The sequence below is a fragment of the Tasmannia lanceolata genome, unplaced genomic scaffold, assembly GCF_043159265.1.
Source record: "Tasmannia lanceolata isolate RefF3 unplaced genomic scaffold, GAP_Taslan_0.1 ptg000029l, whole genome shotgun sequence".
Classification (NCBI taxonomy): domain Eukaryota; kingdom Viridiplantae; phylum Streptophyta; class Magnoliopsida; order Canellales; family Winteraceae; genus Tasmannia; species Tasmannia lanceolata.
The window spans coordinates 2,788,222-2,802,050 of record NW_027518706.1 but is presented as its reverse complement, the minus strand read 5'-3'; the positions used below and the strand labels follow the sequence as shown (position 1 = coordinate 2,802,050).

Below are 13,829 nucleotides of genomic sequence, written 5' to 3'. Positions count from 1 at the left end.
TCCAGTAGGAGCTTTGTTCACCAGAGAGAAAACACCTTGCCTTCAGAACCACCCACACTATTTCTATCTAGGGGTAGGGTTAGACAAGTGAACAAATCAGGGCTTCCTATGTCACTCATCAGAGGTGTAAAATCCGACAAATCATCTTTTTTCCCGCAGAAGAACCAGATTTCATGTTCTTCTTCGCATTCTAACCAATCTGAGTGTGCTAAAATCAGGTCCTGATTTAATCTCCTGAAAAAAAAACTGATAAACTTAGGTTTTTGTTTTGTGCAAAACATGATATTGTTTGTTATTATTATTATTATTATTATTATTATTATTTTATCAATCATTTAGCCGAAATTCTTGAAATTTCGTACATTTATGGAATTTCAGTTTGGGTGCCATACTGCCATTTCGTTTCGGTCCCGACCAAAATCCGAAATTTCGAATTTCGGTCGAAATTTAAAACCCCCTTTTCTTCCCAAAGACACCCCATAATAATTAACTATCAATGATAAATTCGCACCCCCTGTAAGATAATTCGCACCCTCTAAAGAACGATAATTCAATTCATGTTACAGTGGTGCGAATTATCCTACGTGGGGTGCGTATTTACCATCGCTCGTTAATTATTATGTTTGATGTTCTGTCCAAGTATTCAAAACCCTACAAAAAAGGAGAGAGAAGTGAAAAAAAAACCTATCCTCTTTCCCTCCCTGATATTTCTCCCTCTTTTCCGTTCCCATTCTCTGCAAAACCCTGTCTTATCAAGGGAAATCCATCTCGCTCTCTCTCTCTCTCTCTCTCTCTCTCTCTCTCTGGTAAAAGATTTACGAATAGTTGAGTTTCGAAGTATATGATGTAGGGATGGCAATGGTTCTGTTTCGGCTCGGTTTGACCCCCAAACCGAACCGAACCGAACCATCCTACACTCCAAACCGAAACCGAACCGAACCGAAATTCTGAATGGCCAAACCGAACCAAACCGAACTGATTTGAAAATTTCGGTTTCGGTTCGGTTTTCGGTTTCTTTCGGGGTGTAAAATAATTGGCCCCTTTCCATTAAAAACATGAGGTGAAAATGGAGGGCCCACCCTATTAATGGATTTGGTTGGCATGGATGGTATTCACCTTATGAAAACATGGGTTTTGGTGGAAATGGTGAGCCCACTGATGGTATAAAATGATGGGCCCCATCATACGCATGGGTTTATATTGGGCCCTACCATATAGAAAACATGAGATGTAAAATGTGAGGCCTCCCATGCTATGGCTGTAAAATGATGTGCTCACCTTAACATCTGATGTAAAATGATGATTGATAAGCCCCACTCATGTTATGAATCAAGCATAAAAAAATATTGCCATTTGTTCAGCTGCCTCCAACAAAACACAACGATAGAATATACTACTTGAAAAATATTGCCATGATATCAAGGAAAGATTCCACCAATCTTCACAAGGTTACAGACATCCCCACAACTAAAAGAACCATTGTACACATCCAGAAATCCGAAAAGATGCAACCCACCCACATTTATGTAGCATGGCACACATACACTCTATTATCACAGCACTACTTAGGAATTTCTTTTCCCAAGTCAAGTCATAGACCGCAATTCGCTCTGGCATCAAGCAGCATACAAAATGGTGCAGCCATCAAATAAATCCTCATTACCCACTATATCAAATTTAGGGTGTAAATGGTGCAGACATCAAATAAGTAACTCCACAGATATTGTTTCCATAAAAAAGACAAAAAAGAGGGGTGGACATTATGGAAAACATAAAATAGATTCCTTTTGTTTTTCGAGAAAATCATACGTCTTCCCCAGCCATTTCCTCATCCTTCCCCGTGAGAATGGCGGCATGTATTGCATCTAGAACAACAGCACAACAGAAACAACACCAATAAGATGACTTAAGAAAAGAAGACGAACAAACATAAGTATGAACATAAACACTAACAAGTAGTTATTACTAATAAACACTCTTCCATCCCACCCATAACACATTCCATGTTGAAAAGATGCAACATTACTAATGCTTAAAATTACCTACCATCATCCAATCGTTGATTCATCATCCAATGATTCAATTAAATGACTATCACATTCACTATCAATTATAGAAGCCGAGGTAATAGTTGAATATGCATCAATCGACCCGAGATGTGCGATCCCTATGAAAAATAAAGCATAAATATATCAAAAGAATTTACATAGTTAAAAAAAGATAAATCATAAAAAAAACTTATTAAGTAAAGAAAAAACATTACCATTTCCTTTAGCCTTCAACCAATCATGAGTACAAATTAAAGCTTCTACAGTACTTGGTTTCAAGCTACTCCTATACTCATCAAGAACTCGACCTCCTGTGCTAAATGCACTCTCAGAAGCAACAGTAGAGATCGGAATGGCTAGAACATCACGAGCAATTTGAGCAACCATTGGATACTTTCGACCATTTAATTTCCACCAAGACAATATATCAAAAGTACCATCTTCAATCCCTGCCCCAGGATGCACTTTTTCGTCCAAGTAGAGTTCTAATTCAGATTTTTGTGGTGTCTCCTCGGTAGTTTCCATAACAAAAAAAGCAAGTTTTGCCAAGTTGGAATTTGATGTCGAGGAAGTTGCAATCGATGTGGAAACATGCCCATGTGGAATTATATCATGTATATCATATTTTTCCACGTATGCATCATAAAAACGAAATAATGCATTCTTCACATTCTCAATATTCATCTTTCTTTCCTCTTCATATGAATAAATTTCTCGAAAGAAGTATTGAATCGATTTCATTTTATATCGAGGATCTAAAATGGAAGCAATCCCCAATATAATGCTAGTAATTCCCCAATACTTCTCAAATTTTTCAAGCATTGACGCGGCCATGTTGCTAATGCAATTAACTTCACTAGTATTCCATTTCTTCAAAGCAAGATATATATCACAAATATCATTGAAATAGAGATTTGATGTGGGATATCGACAACCAAAAATCCTTTCGGTAACATCATAAAATAATTTCAAACAACCAACAATCATCTCTGCAAGATTCCATTCATATTCTGATGGTGCACAAGTGTACTTCATATCACATTCAGCCATACGATTAAAAGCTTCCTTGAATTTAAGAGTGTTAACAAGCATCAAGTATGTGGAATTCCATCTAGTAGGCACATCATAAAAAAAAGAGCTTTTATGAGACCGAACTTGATTTGCAATTTTTTTGAACCTCTCCAATCTAGCTTGTGAAGATTTAACAAACTTGATACTTTCACGAATATTGTGGATGCTTTCACGAAGATATCCTAAACCATCTTGAACAATGAGGTTTAAGATATGTGCACAACTCCTAACATGAAGAAACTCTCCATTCGAGATAAGAGATTTCTTTGAGTGGAATACTTTCAACATCTCCCGAATGACAACATCATTAGTAGTACAATTATCCAAGGTGATACTAAAGACTTTATTATCAATGTTCCAATCATAAAGTCTAGCAGTAATTGACTTAGAGATCTCTTCACCCGTGTGAGGAGTTTCAACATTTATGAAGTTTAAAATTTTCTTTTGAAACTTCCAATCATTATCAATGAAATGACACGTTAAGCATAAGTAACCTTCCATGGTTCTTGAAGTCCACATATCCGATGTTAGACTTACTTTACAAGGAAGGCTCTCAAGTTCCTCATAAATGTTCTTCTTTTCAATTTCATACATTTTCAGACAATCTGCTTTCACAGTCATCCGAGTAATCAACTTAAACATCGGCTGAAGATTTCTGAGAAAAACTCTAAAAAAAACATGATCGGCAATAGAAAAGGGATATTCATGATAAATAACCATCCGAGTAAAATCATCACGGCTTATTTGTTGATTGAACTCAAAAAAACTAATATCAACACTCCCATCAATCATTTTCTCCCCCATTTTAAGAATCTGTTGGCCCACATCAAGCTTTTGTCTCTTGCTCTGTTTATAAGCAAAGCACGTCTTTAAATGGTTACTCAAACTACTAGTTCCAACTCTACTACTTCCTGCGTATTTTTTATTGCAATGTTTGCAATAAGCCCATTCAGACCCATCTTCCTTTTTTTCGTTCATAAAATCGATCCACACTTTTGATCTCAAATTCAAGGCATTATCATAGGCACATTTATCAGATATTGGAATATCATCTTCATCAACATTAATAGGCACATTCATTTCTACAGAATCAGAATGACTGTAACAAAAGAAAATAAATAGATTCTTCAAATGTATCTAAAAACTCTTATGTCATTCTACTTCTAAAACAACATAATAAGGTTCTAAAAAGTGAGATTATATACCTAGCCACTGGTTGGCTTGAAGATCCTTGATAAGATAGATTCCTTTTTCCGGGCGGGGGATGCGAGCACGACGTGGGCTACGAACAACTTCCTGAGTAGTCTCAATTGGAGGACTTTGCGAACTCATCTTCCTGCAAAGTTAAGGAAAGGTTGAGCAAAAATTATTAGACTTATAATACTCTAAGAAGCTTCATTTACAGTTCTATACTTGTGAATTAGTCAAAACCCTCAAAAACCAAAATCTGTAAAAAAATATTGAAAATTAAAAAAAAACATATCAAATTTGGGTCAGGGGTGAGCTTCATTTTGCATCAACAGCTTAAATACATCTTTACTATATCCTTTTAAATTATGTATAATCAAAGGTCTAGAATCATCCAATGAGTTGGGATCAACTGTAATAGGCCGTTGTTGTGATGTCCAACAATATTCATGAAGCCATCATGGTTCACATCAGTGAGTCCATACCCCTTCATGTTTGTTTTCTTTAGGTTATTATGCTTCCTCAAACAGTGAGTCCTTAAAGTTCCTTATTATGGAGAGGTATTTAAAAATTAGTTGGGGACCGGATGAATTCAAATGAAGCAGAAGTGAAAACACTCCTAACTGGGTTACATATCTTCAAGAACGAGGTATCAGAATACTGTGGGTGGAGATGAGACTTGATAAACATCTCCATTTTTCATACACATATATGGGGGTGTCAATGAGAGGGTTGATACCTTAGCAAAAGAGGGAATATTTCCTGCATTTGTGATTGTTTTATAGAACATCAAACCACAAAAGAAGGCAAAAAAGATTAAAAACAAATCAAAAAACAAAAATTCTGTAAAAAGAAAAAATCAACAGAGAGAGAGAGAGAGAGAGAGTTTGAATCATACTTCTATGAGTTAAAAAATCAAAAAACAAAAAGTCAAAAAATCTCTAGAAACCCTAGCAACCAAAACCCCCAATTTATTAACCCGAAATAGGGTTTCTCAAAATCATGAAATAGGGTTTCACACGAAATTTTCAGGTTGGAGAAGATGAGCACAAGACCTATTTCAGGTTTAGAAAACCTATTTTAGGTTTAGAGAAGATGAGCACACAAGGGTTTCTCAAAAATAAAATACAAAAATGAGAAAGAGATAGATAAGGAAGACAAGAAAGATAGAAATTGTAGATAGAGAGAGAGTACCAACTGTTTGGACGATGAGGTTGAAGACGATGGCCAAGCGAGAGGTTGAAGATGGAGTTTTGCCCTTGTTTTTTCTCCTCACAGCAGCGTGCTTGAGGAGTAGCGTGTTTTTTCTCCTCACAGCAGCGTGTTTTTTCTCCTCACATTCCATGTTTCCGATATAAGTCACGGGAGAAAAGTCACGGAAAAAATTAGAGTTTCCGTGGAAAAAAACTGTGGTTTCGAACACAGGGTTAGTGTTTCGGTTCGGTTTCGGTTCGGCAAGGGTTCAAACCGAAACCGAACCGAAATTTGAATCGGTTTGATTTACCCAAACCGAAACCGAATTATCGGTTCGGTTTCGGCCCGGTTCGGCCAATTTTGCCAGGCCTAATATGATGCTTCTCTGTTGTATATCCAGTAGGAGCTTTGTTCACCAGAGAGAAAACACCTTGCCTTCAGAACCACCCACACTATTTCTATCTAGGGTTAGGGTTAGACAAGTGAACGAATCAGGGCTTCCTATGTCACTCATTAGAGGTGGAAAATCCGACAAATCATCTTTTTTCCCGCAGAAGAATCAGATTTCATGTTCTTCTTCGCATTCTAACCAATCTGAGTGTGCTAAAATTAGGTCCTGATTTCGTCTCCTGAAAAAAAAAAATTAACTGATAAACTTAGGTTTTTGTTTTGTGCAAAACATGATATTGTTTGTTATTATTATTATTATAATTTTTTTTATCAATTATTTAGCCGAAATTCCTGAAATTTCGTACATTTCTAGAATTTCAGTTTGGGTGCCATACTGCCATTTCGTTTCGGTCCTGACCGAAATCCGAAATTTTGAATTTCGGTCGAAATTTAAAACCCCCTTTTCTTCCCCAAGACACCCCACAATAATGAACTATCAATGATAAATTCGCACCCCCTGTAAGATAATTCACACCCTCTAAAGAAGGATAATTCAATTCATGTCACAGTGGTCCGAATTATCCTACGTGGGGTGCGAATTTACCATCGCTCGTTAATTATTATGTTTAATGTTCTGTCCAAGTGTCCAAAACCCTACAAAAAAGGAGAGAGAATTGAAGAAAAAAAAATCTATCATCTTTCCCTCCCTGATATTTCTCCCTCTTTTGCGTTCCCATTCTCTGCAAAACCCTGTCTTATCAAGGAAAATCCATCTCTCTCTCTCTCTCTCTCTCTCTCGCTTGTAAAAGATTTACGAATAGTTGAGTTTCGAAGTATATGATGCTTCTCCGTTGTATATCCAGTAGGAGCTTTGTTCACCAGAGAGAAAACACCTTGCCTTCAGAACCACCCACACTATTTCTATCTAGGGTTAGGGTTAGACAAGTGAACGAATCAGGGCTTCCTATGTCACTCATCAGAGGTGGAAAATCCGACAAATCATCTTTTTTCCCGTAGAAGAATCAGATTTCATGTTCTTCTTCGCATTCTAACCAATCTGAGTGTGCTAAAATCAGGTCCTGATTTCATCTCCTAAAAAAAATAATTAACTGATAAACTTAGGTTTTTGTTTTGTGCAAAACATGATATTGTTTGTTATTATTATTATTATTATTTTTTTATCAATTATTTAGTCGAAATTCCTGAAATTTCGTACATTTCTGGAATTTCAGTTTAGGTGCCATACTGCCATTTCGTTTCCGTCCCGACCGAAATCAGAAATTTCGAATTTCGGTCGAAATTTAAAACCCCCTTTTCTTCCCCAAGACACCCCATAATAATTAACTATCAATGATAAATTCGCACCCCCTGTAAGTTAATTCGCACCCTCTAAAGAAGGATAATTCAATTCATGTTACAGTGGTGCGAATTATCCTACGTGGGGTGCGAATTTACCATTGCTCGTTAATTATTATGTTTGATGTTCTGTCAAAGTGTCCAAAACCTTACAAAAAAGGAGAGAGAAGTGAAAAAAAATAAATCTATCATCTTTCCCTCCCTGATATTTCTCCCTCTTTTGCGTTCCCATTCTCTGCAAAACCCTGTCTTATCAAGGGAAATCCATCTCTCTCTCTCTCTCTCTCGTTGGTAAAAGATTTACGAATAGTTGAGTTTCGAAGTATATGATGCTTCTCTGTTGTATATCCAGTAGGAGCTTTGTTCACCAGAGAGAAAACACCTTGCCTTCAGAACCACCCACACTATTTCTATCTAGGGGTAGGGTTAGACAAGTGAACAAATCAGGGCTTCCTATGTCACTCATCAGAGGTGTAAAATCCGACAAATCATCTTTTTTCCCGCAGAAGAACCAGATTTCATGTTCTTCTTCGCATTCTAACCAATCTGAGTGTGCTAAAATCAGGTCCTGATTTCATCTTCTGAAAAAAAAAAAAATTAACTGATAAACTTAGGTTTTTGTTTTGTGCAAAACATAATATTGTTTGTTATTATTATTATTATAATTTTTTTTATCAATTATTTAGCCGAAATTCCTGAAATTTCGTACATTTCTGGAATTTCAGTTTTGGTGCCATACTGCCATTTCGTTTCGGTCCGGACCGAAATCCGAAATTTCGAATTTCGGTTGAAATTTAAAACCCCCTTTTCTTCCCCAAGACACCCATAATAATTAACTATCAATGATAAATTCGCACCCCCAGTAAGATAATTCGCACCCTCTATAGAATGATAATTCAATTCATTTTACAGTGGTGCGAATAATCCTACGTGGGGTGCGAATTTACCATAGGTCGTTAATAATGTTTGATGTTCTAAGTGTCCAAAACCCTAAAAAACAGGAGAGAAGCGAACAAAAAAAATCTCCTCTTTCCCTCGCTGATATTTCTCCCTCTTATCGGTTCCCATTCTCTGCAAAACCCTCTCTTATCAAGGGAAATCCATCTCTCTCTCTCTCTCGCTGGTAAAAGATTTACGAATAGTTGAGTTTCGAAGTATATGATGCTTCTCCGTTGTATATCGAGCTTTGTTCACCAGAGAGAAAACACCTTGCCTTCAGAACCACCCACACTATTTCTATCTAGGGTTAGGGTTAGACAAATGAAAGAATCAGGGCTTCCTATGTCACTCATCAGACTTGGAAAATCCGACAAATCATCTTTTTTCCCGCAGAAGAATCAGATTTCATGTTCTTCTTCGCATTCTAACCAATCTGAGTGTGCTAAAATCAGGTACTGATTTCATCTCCTTAAAAAAAATAAAAATAAACTGATAAACTTAGGTTTTTGTTTTGTGCGAATTATTATTATTCTATGAATTGGTGGGTTTTTGCCTTGTGTAGATTTGTTTCTCGAATGAGAATTGTATATGCTTGATTGTCTATAAATAAAATGTAAATTTATGGATTTTTATTATTTACATTTAGAAAGGATGGTTGTTCGGTTCTTGGCGAAGCTGATAAGATAGTGGGTGTGTTGGGAGGAGGCCAACTTGGTCGAATGCTATGTCAGGTGGCTTCGCAAATGGCCATCAAAGTAAAGGTTTTGGACCCACTTGAGAATTGCCCGGCGAGTGCTCTTTCTTATCACCATATGGTTGGAAGCTTTGATGATAGTGAGACGGTCCAGGAATTTGCAAAGAGGTCTGAGTATTGGAATTTAGTACTTTAAATTTTTATATGTTTGAATGAATTGTACTTTTTTGAGAACTGATTTTTTTGGTTGTTAGTTAGATGCGGAGTGTTGACTGTCGAAATTGAACATGTTGACGTTGCCACTCTAGAGAAACTTGAGCAACAAGGAGTAGATTGCCAGCCAAAAGCTTCTACCATTCGGATAATCCAAGTAAGTATAGTTCATAGTTATGTATGGGCTTGCTAGTTTACTCGTGTTAATATTGATGAATGGAATATTTAGTTTGAATACTGTTCATTGAATCTCATAATATGAGAGACTGGGGAAGAGTTATTTGAAATTCCACTCCGATTGTAACAAAAGCTGATGCATCTATGTCTTCTTTCAGTTGCAATCCTGGGCAATATTTATACGGTCCTAAAGTAGAACTTTTGAAAATAAATCCTTTCGGAGCATAGAAATACAAGTATATATTTTTTTGAATGATCATAGAAATACAAGTGTTGCAGTGAATACAATTATAGATACAAGCTTGTGTTGCTTTTGTTAGGTGTTAAGTTGTGCAGGGCATCTTTTCATAATGTCTGTACTTCATAGGTGTGCTTCCATATATACTAGTATTGTGCACATGCAACAGGCCATCCGTGAAATGCCTTCTGCGATGGATGCTAGCAAATCCCTTTATGTAATGATATGTATGCATGTAGATGTTAGATGTTAGAACTTAGAATATATTAGTTAGATAAGGTATGTGCATGTGTAATAACTTTTTATTGTAAATACATAGTAGTATCAGAACCTTTTTTTTTCTGGAATTTCCTCTCGGATGGAAAAGTTCCACCTGCATATTATAAAAAGGAGAGCAATAAAGCCTTGTACCAGTGGCAGGCTGATGATTTTAACCACAGGTGTACATCCATGTATGAGATCCGCATCCAGTAGAGAGAGCCCATGATTTGAATCAAGAATGTTAAAATTGGATCTAATTGAGTGTGTGTGTTGGGGGGAAAGGGGGCAAATAGTCTCAAGTTGCCTCTTAATAGTACCAAGCATCAGATACCCTGTTTTTGTATTACATGTCTGGAGTGTGTCATATTCCTTACAACTAGTCTTCTCTTCACTCTCTCCGACTTTGAATATGCATTGTGTATGGTATTATCTTTCTCTTATCTTGACAGTGGTAATTTAAACTTGTTAGTCTTCTTCACAATATTGATTTGCTCCGTTGTTTTATTCTATTATTAATTGAGACAGTTTACTCTTTTTTTGTCAGGACAAATACCTTCAGAAGGTTCATTTTTCTCGGCATGCCATTCCGATTCCTGATTTCATGCAGGTTTGCTACGAGTGATCCTTTTGCTTATTATTTCTTAAAAAAAAAAAAGGTTTTTGATTTTTCAAGTGTGGCGGTCGATGTAGATTAATGACCTTGAGAGTGCAACGAAAGCAGGGAACATGTTCGGTTATCCCCTTATGATTAAAAGTAGAAGGCTGGCTTATGATGGACGTGGAAATGCTGTTGCTCATAACAAACAGGACATTTCTTCTGCTGTTTCTGGTAATATTATCATAATACACTTAGACTAGTGTATAGCTATTATCTTTTATTGTGTTAGTTTCATGCATCAAAGCTACAAGCATCATTAACTCTATCTCATCTCCATATTTGATATGAACAAGTACTAAGAATCAGATTTGCCATGAACCTGGAAAGCAAGCAACATACATTGGGTCAAACACTAATTACCCTTTGGGAGGAGCATAGTTTTAAATTTCTATCGAAACTGACACGAAGCAGACAAAATGTTTCCGTTTCTATCCTGACCGAAATGCATACTGAAACTGGAACACATACTAAAACCAAAACCCTAAGTGTATTTGTGGTCTACTATGTCAGTTTGTGTAACATAATTATATGTATATGAATTGCATGCGAAATGTTGTGTATGCATTATGTATAGATATTTATATGAATTACATGTGAAATGTGGTATGTAGTAAATTATCAGACATTCGCGACAATGCATGCCACTACGTATTTGATGTTGTTAAGCCATTATGGATGGTTGCCTTGTATATGTGATGATTTCTAAGTGCGTATTTGTGCCTTTTCTAACATTTTCTCAAGTTTCATCTGAAAATTCTCTATCATTTGCAGATGTTTCAATACATTTTCCATGATTTTTCAGGATTCACATCGAAATCTCCAAATGAAATCGAAACATTTCTGTCTGTGGCGACCAAAACTGAAATCAAAATCAAAATTTAAAACCTAGGGGAGGAGAAGAAGGTGCTTAAAGGCAAGTACTTACCATCTGAATTCCATGATGAACTCTAAGATCAAATGGGAAAGTTCTGAGAGGTAACTTCTCTGTCACTAAGTATATGCACAAGTTTGATGAGCTGTCTGTTCGGTGCAAAACTTCTATAAATCCAAGTCAAATCCTTTCTTGCTTTAAGATTGGGCTAAGATCTTAGATTCGCAAGGAGTTAACTACGATGTGTATTTAATATCTGGATGATGCCTTCTAGGGTGCCTTGAAAATTAAGGATAACATGAGGAAGTTAACACTCAAGAAGGAGATGCTATACCTAGGACAGCATTAGATACGTGGAGAGCTCCTAGCCCATTATTCAACAATGACGACTATCCAAAGCATAGTGGGTCTAGAATCAGCACCAGCTGGGCAGCCTCCTGGGAAGTTACCATTGAATCAAGCAGCCAAGAAGAGCAACAATGACAGTAGTTGCTTTAAATACGGAGGAAAGGTTCATTATGCCTTTCAACACCTTTTAAAGTAATCGCATGTAAGCTTTGAAGAAGAGTTTGATGCCACAATAGAGGAAGGTCCTAATCAGGAGGTAGGCGAATTCACCATCCGCAATAGAGGAAGGTCCTACTCAGGAGGTAGGCGAATTCAACGACGATGATGGTTAGCCCATGGATGAGGCAAATACCACATTTGCTGGAATGGTGGGGCGAATATTAACCGCACCAAAGTAGGTGGCCAAGGGAGATTGGCTTCTCACTGCCATCTTTCACACTAGTGAAGAATGAAGATCAATTAATTATGCAAACTCATCATTGATGGAGGTATCGGCATGAAAGTAGTCTCACAAGCTATGGTAGATCAACTGCGGTTGGCCGTTCAACCGCATTCACGTCCATACAAGATTGCTTGGGTGCACAAGACGACTCTTCCAGTAACTCGGCACACTTTAGTTACCATCTCCTATGGTAGTTATAAGGTTTCTATCTGGTATGATGTAATACCCATGTTGTTGTTACACATTTTCTTCGTGGACGTCCTTGGATGTATGACTAAAATGTTTATCATTGTAAGAAAGCTAATACCTATCACTTTATGTTCAACGGAAAACGAATTGTTTTGAACTGAAGTCCTTAAGAGCCATAGCAAAGACAAGCTTAAAGCTTATGCGCCAACAAAGAAGGCCTTGAACTTGCTCACTAAGAAGCAATTCAAGGTTGAAAGTAAAGAATCGGGAGTCATCTATGCACGGGTGATGAAAGAAGTAACAATGCCAACTACTGAACCACGTCAAGAAGTACCTCATCAAGTGAGAGAGCTACTGCCCGAGTTCTCAGATGTAGGCCCAGAGGAACTCCCAGATGAGTTACCTCCCATGCTATAGACCTTGTGTCGGGGTCAACATTGCCAAAACTACTTCTTAGTTCATCAATCACACAACGCTTGCAGACTTAAAAGCTACAGATAGATGAATTGCTTCGAAGGGCTTTATTCGCAAAAGCTTGAGTCCTCGTGTCGTTTCATCCTTGCTTACTCCTAAGAAAGATGGGAGTTGGAGGATGTGCGTCGATAGCAGAGCCATCAACGAGATTACAATTACTGCTTCCTGATCCCATGATGGGACAATATGCTCGATATGATGGTGGGTTCTTCCATATTCTCCAAACATCTTCGAAACAGTTTCCACTGAATCCATGTCAGATCGGGTGACGAATGGAAGTTGACGTTCAAAACCAAAGATGGACTGTATGAGTGGCTGGTCATGCCATTCGATCTCTCTAGTGCTCCGAGTACATTCACGAGGGTGATGACCCAGGCATTCAAGCCTTATAAGAGGAAGTTTTTGATTATTTATTTTGATGACATTTTTTTTATAGTACATGTAAGGAAGATCACATCTTTCATCTTCAATAATTGTTGAGAGTTCTTTGAAAAGAGAAACTCTATATGAACATGAAGAATTCCTCTTTCATGACTTCCATTGTATTTTTCTTGGTTTTGCTATAACATCTGAGGGTTTGAAGGCTGATCCTGAAAAGGTGAAAGCTATATTAGAATAACATGTTCCTACTAACCTGCATGAAGTCCGTAGCTTCCATGGTTTAATCACTGTTTACAGGAGGGTTAATGGAAACTTCAGTGAGATCATGCCACCTATCACCGATGCTAGGATGAAGGGACAATTCATGTGGTCAAAGGCACTCACTATGGCCTTTGAAGCTATCAAACAAAAGATGACAGAGACTTTGTTCTCCAGTTAACAAACTTCTCTAAAGTCTTTGAAGTCAGTTGCAATGCTTCTCAAGTTGGTATTGATGGGGTACTTATGCAAGATGGTCATCTCATTGCCTATCACAGCGAGAAGCTCAATGAAGCAAAGAAGTAGTTCTCCGCATATTATAAAGAGTTGTACGTGGTGGTCCAGACACTTCACAATTGGAGACACTACCTTACTTCTAAGGAGTTCGTCATGTACTCTGATCATCAAGCACTCTAATAGAACTCTTAGAAGAAGGTTA

General features: G+C 37.3%; 2 protein-coding genes across 5 annotated transcripts in view; one reads left to right on the top strand and one right to left on the bottom strand.

The window, feature by feature from the left end:
- Positions 1-1,803: 1,803 nt before the first annotated feature.
- Positions 1,804-5,652, bottom strand: LOC143859423 (zinc finger BED domain-containing protein RICESLEEPER 2-like). The gene is made up of 6 exons (XM_077370136.1): positions 5,506-5,652; positions 5,047-5,069; positions 4,325-4,455; positions 2,264-4,201; positions 2,099-2,167; positions 1,804-1,865 (listed from the first exon to the last, which is right to left on the bottom strand). Exons 1-6 carry the CDS (start codon positions 5,650-5,652, stop codon positions 1,804-1,806), a joined length of 2,370 nt encoding a protein of 789 aa, XP_077226251.1.
- Positions 5,653-5,989: 337 nt separating this feature from the next.
- Positions 5,990-13,829, top strand: part of LOC143859062 (phosphoribosylaminoimidazole carboxylase, putative / AIR carboxylase) — a 32,344-nt gene continuing 24,504 nt past the window's right edge. The window contains exons 1-5 of one of the 4 annotated variants that reach the window (XM_077369737.1): positions 5,990-6,114; positions 8,833-9,048; positions 9,139-9,250; positions 10,314-10,376; positions 10,460-10,598. In XM_077369737.1, the coding sequence (XP_077225852.1) occupies positions 6,005-6,114; positions 8,833-9,048; positions 9,139-9,250; positions 10,314-10,376; positions 10,460-10,598 (640 nt within the window). In that variant the 5' untranslated portion in view covers positions 5,990-6,004. Of the gene's footprint in view, positions 6,115-8,234; positions 8,639-8,832; positions 9,049-9,134; positions 9,251-10,313; positions 10,377-10,459; positions 10,599-13,829 lie in introns of those variants that run through there. The other 3 variants (XM_077369736.1, XM_077369738.1, XM_077369739.1) reach the window with 3 other exon arrangements.

Bases quoted from the DNA above. Each gene is read 5' to 3' on its own strand.
- LOC143859423 (XM_077370136.1), bottom strand. From the start codon at position 5,652: ATGGAATGTGAGGAGAAAAAACACGCTGCTGTGAGGAGAAAAAACACG. The intron at 5,070-5,505 runs GTTGGTACTCTC...TCACAAATGCAG, and splicing joins TCAACCTCATCGTCCAAACA to GAAATATTCCCTCTTTTGCT. The intron at 4,202-4,324 runs GTATATAATCTC...CTGATTCTGTAG, and splicing joins TCAAGCCAACCAGTGGCTAG to AAATGAATGTGCCTATTAAT.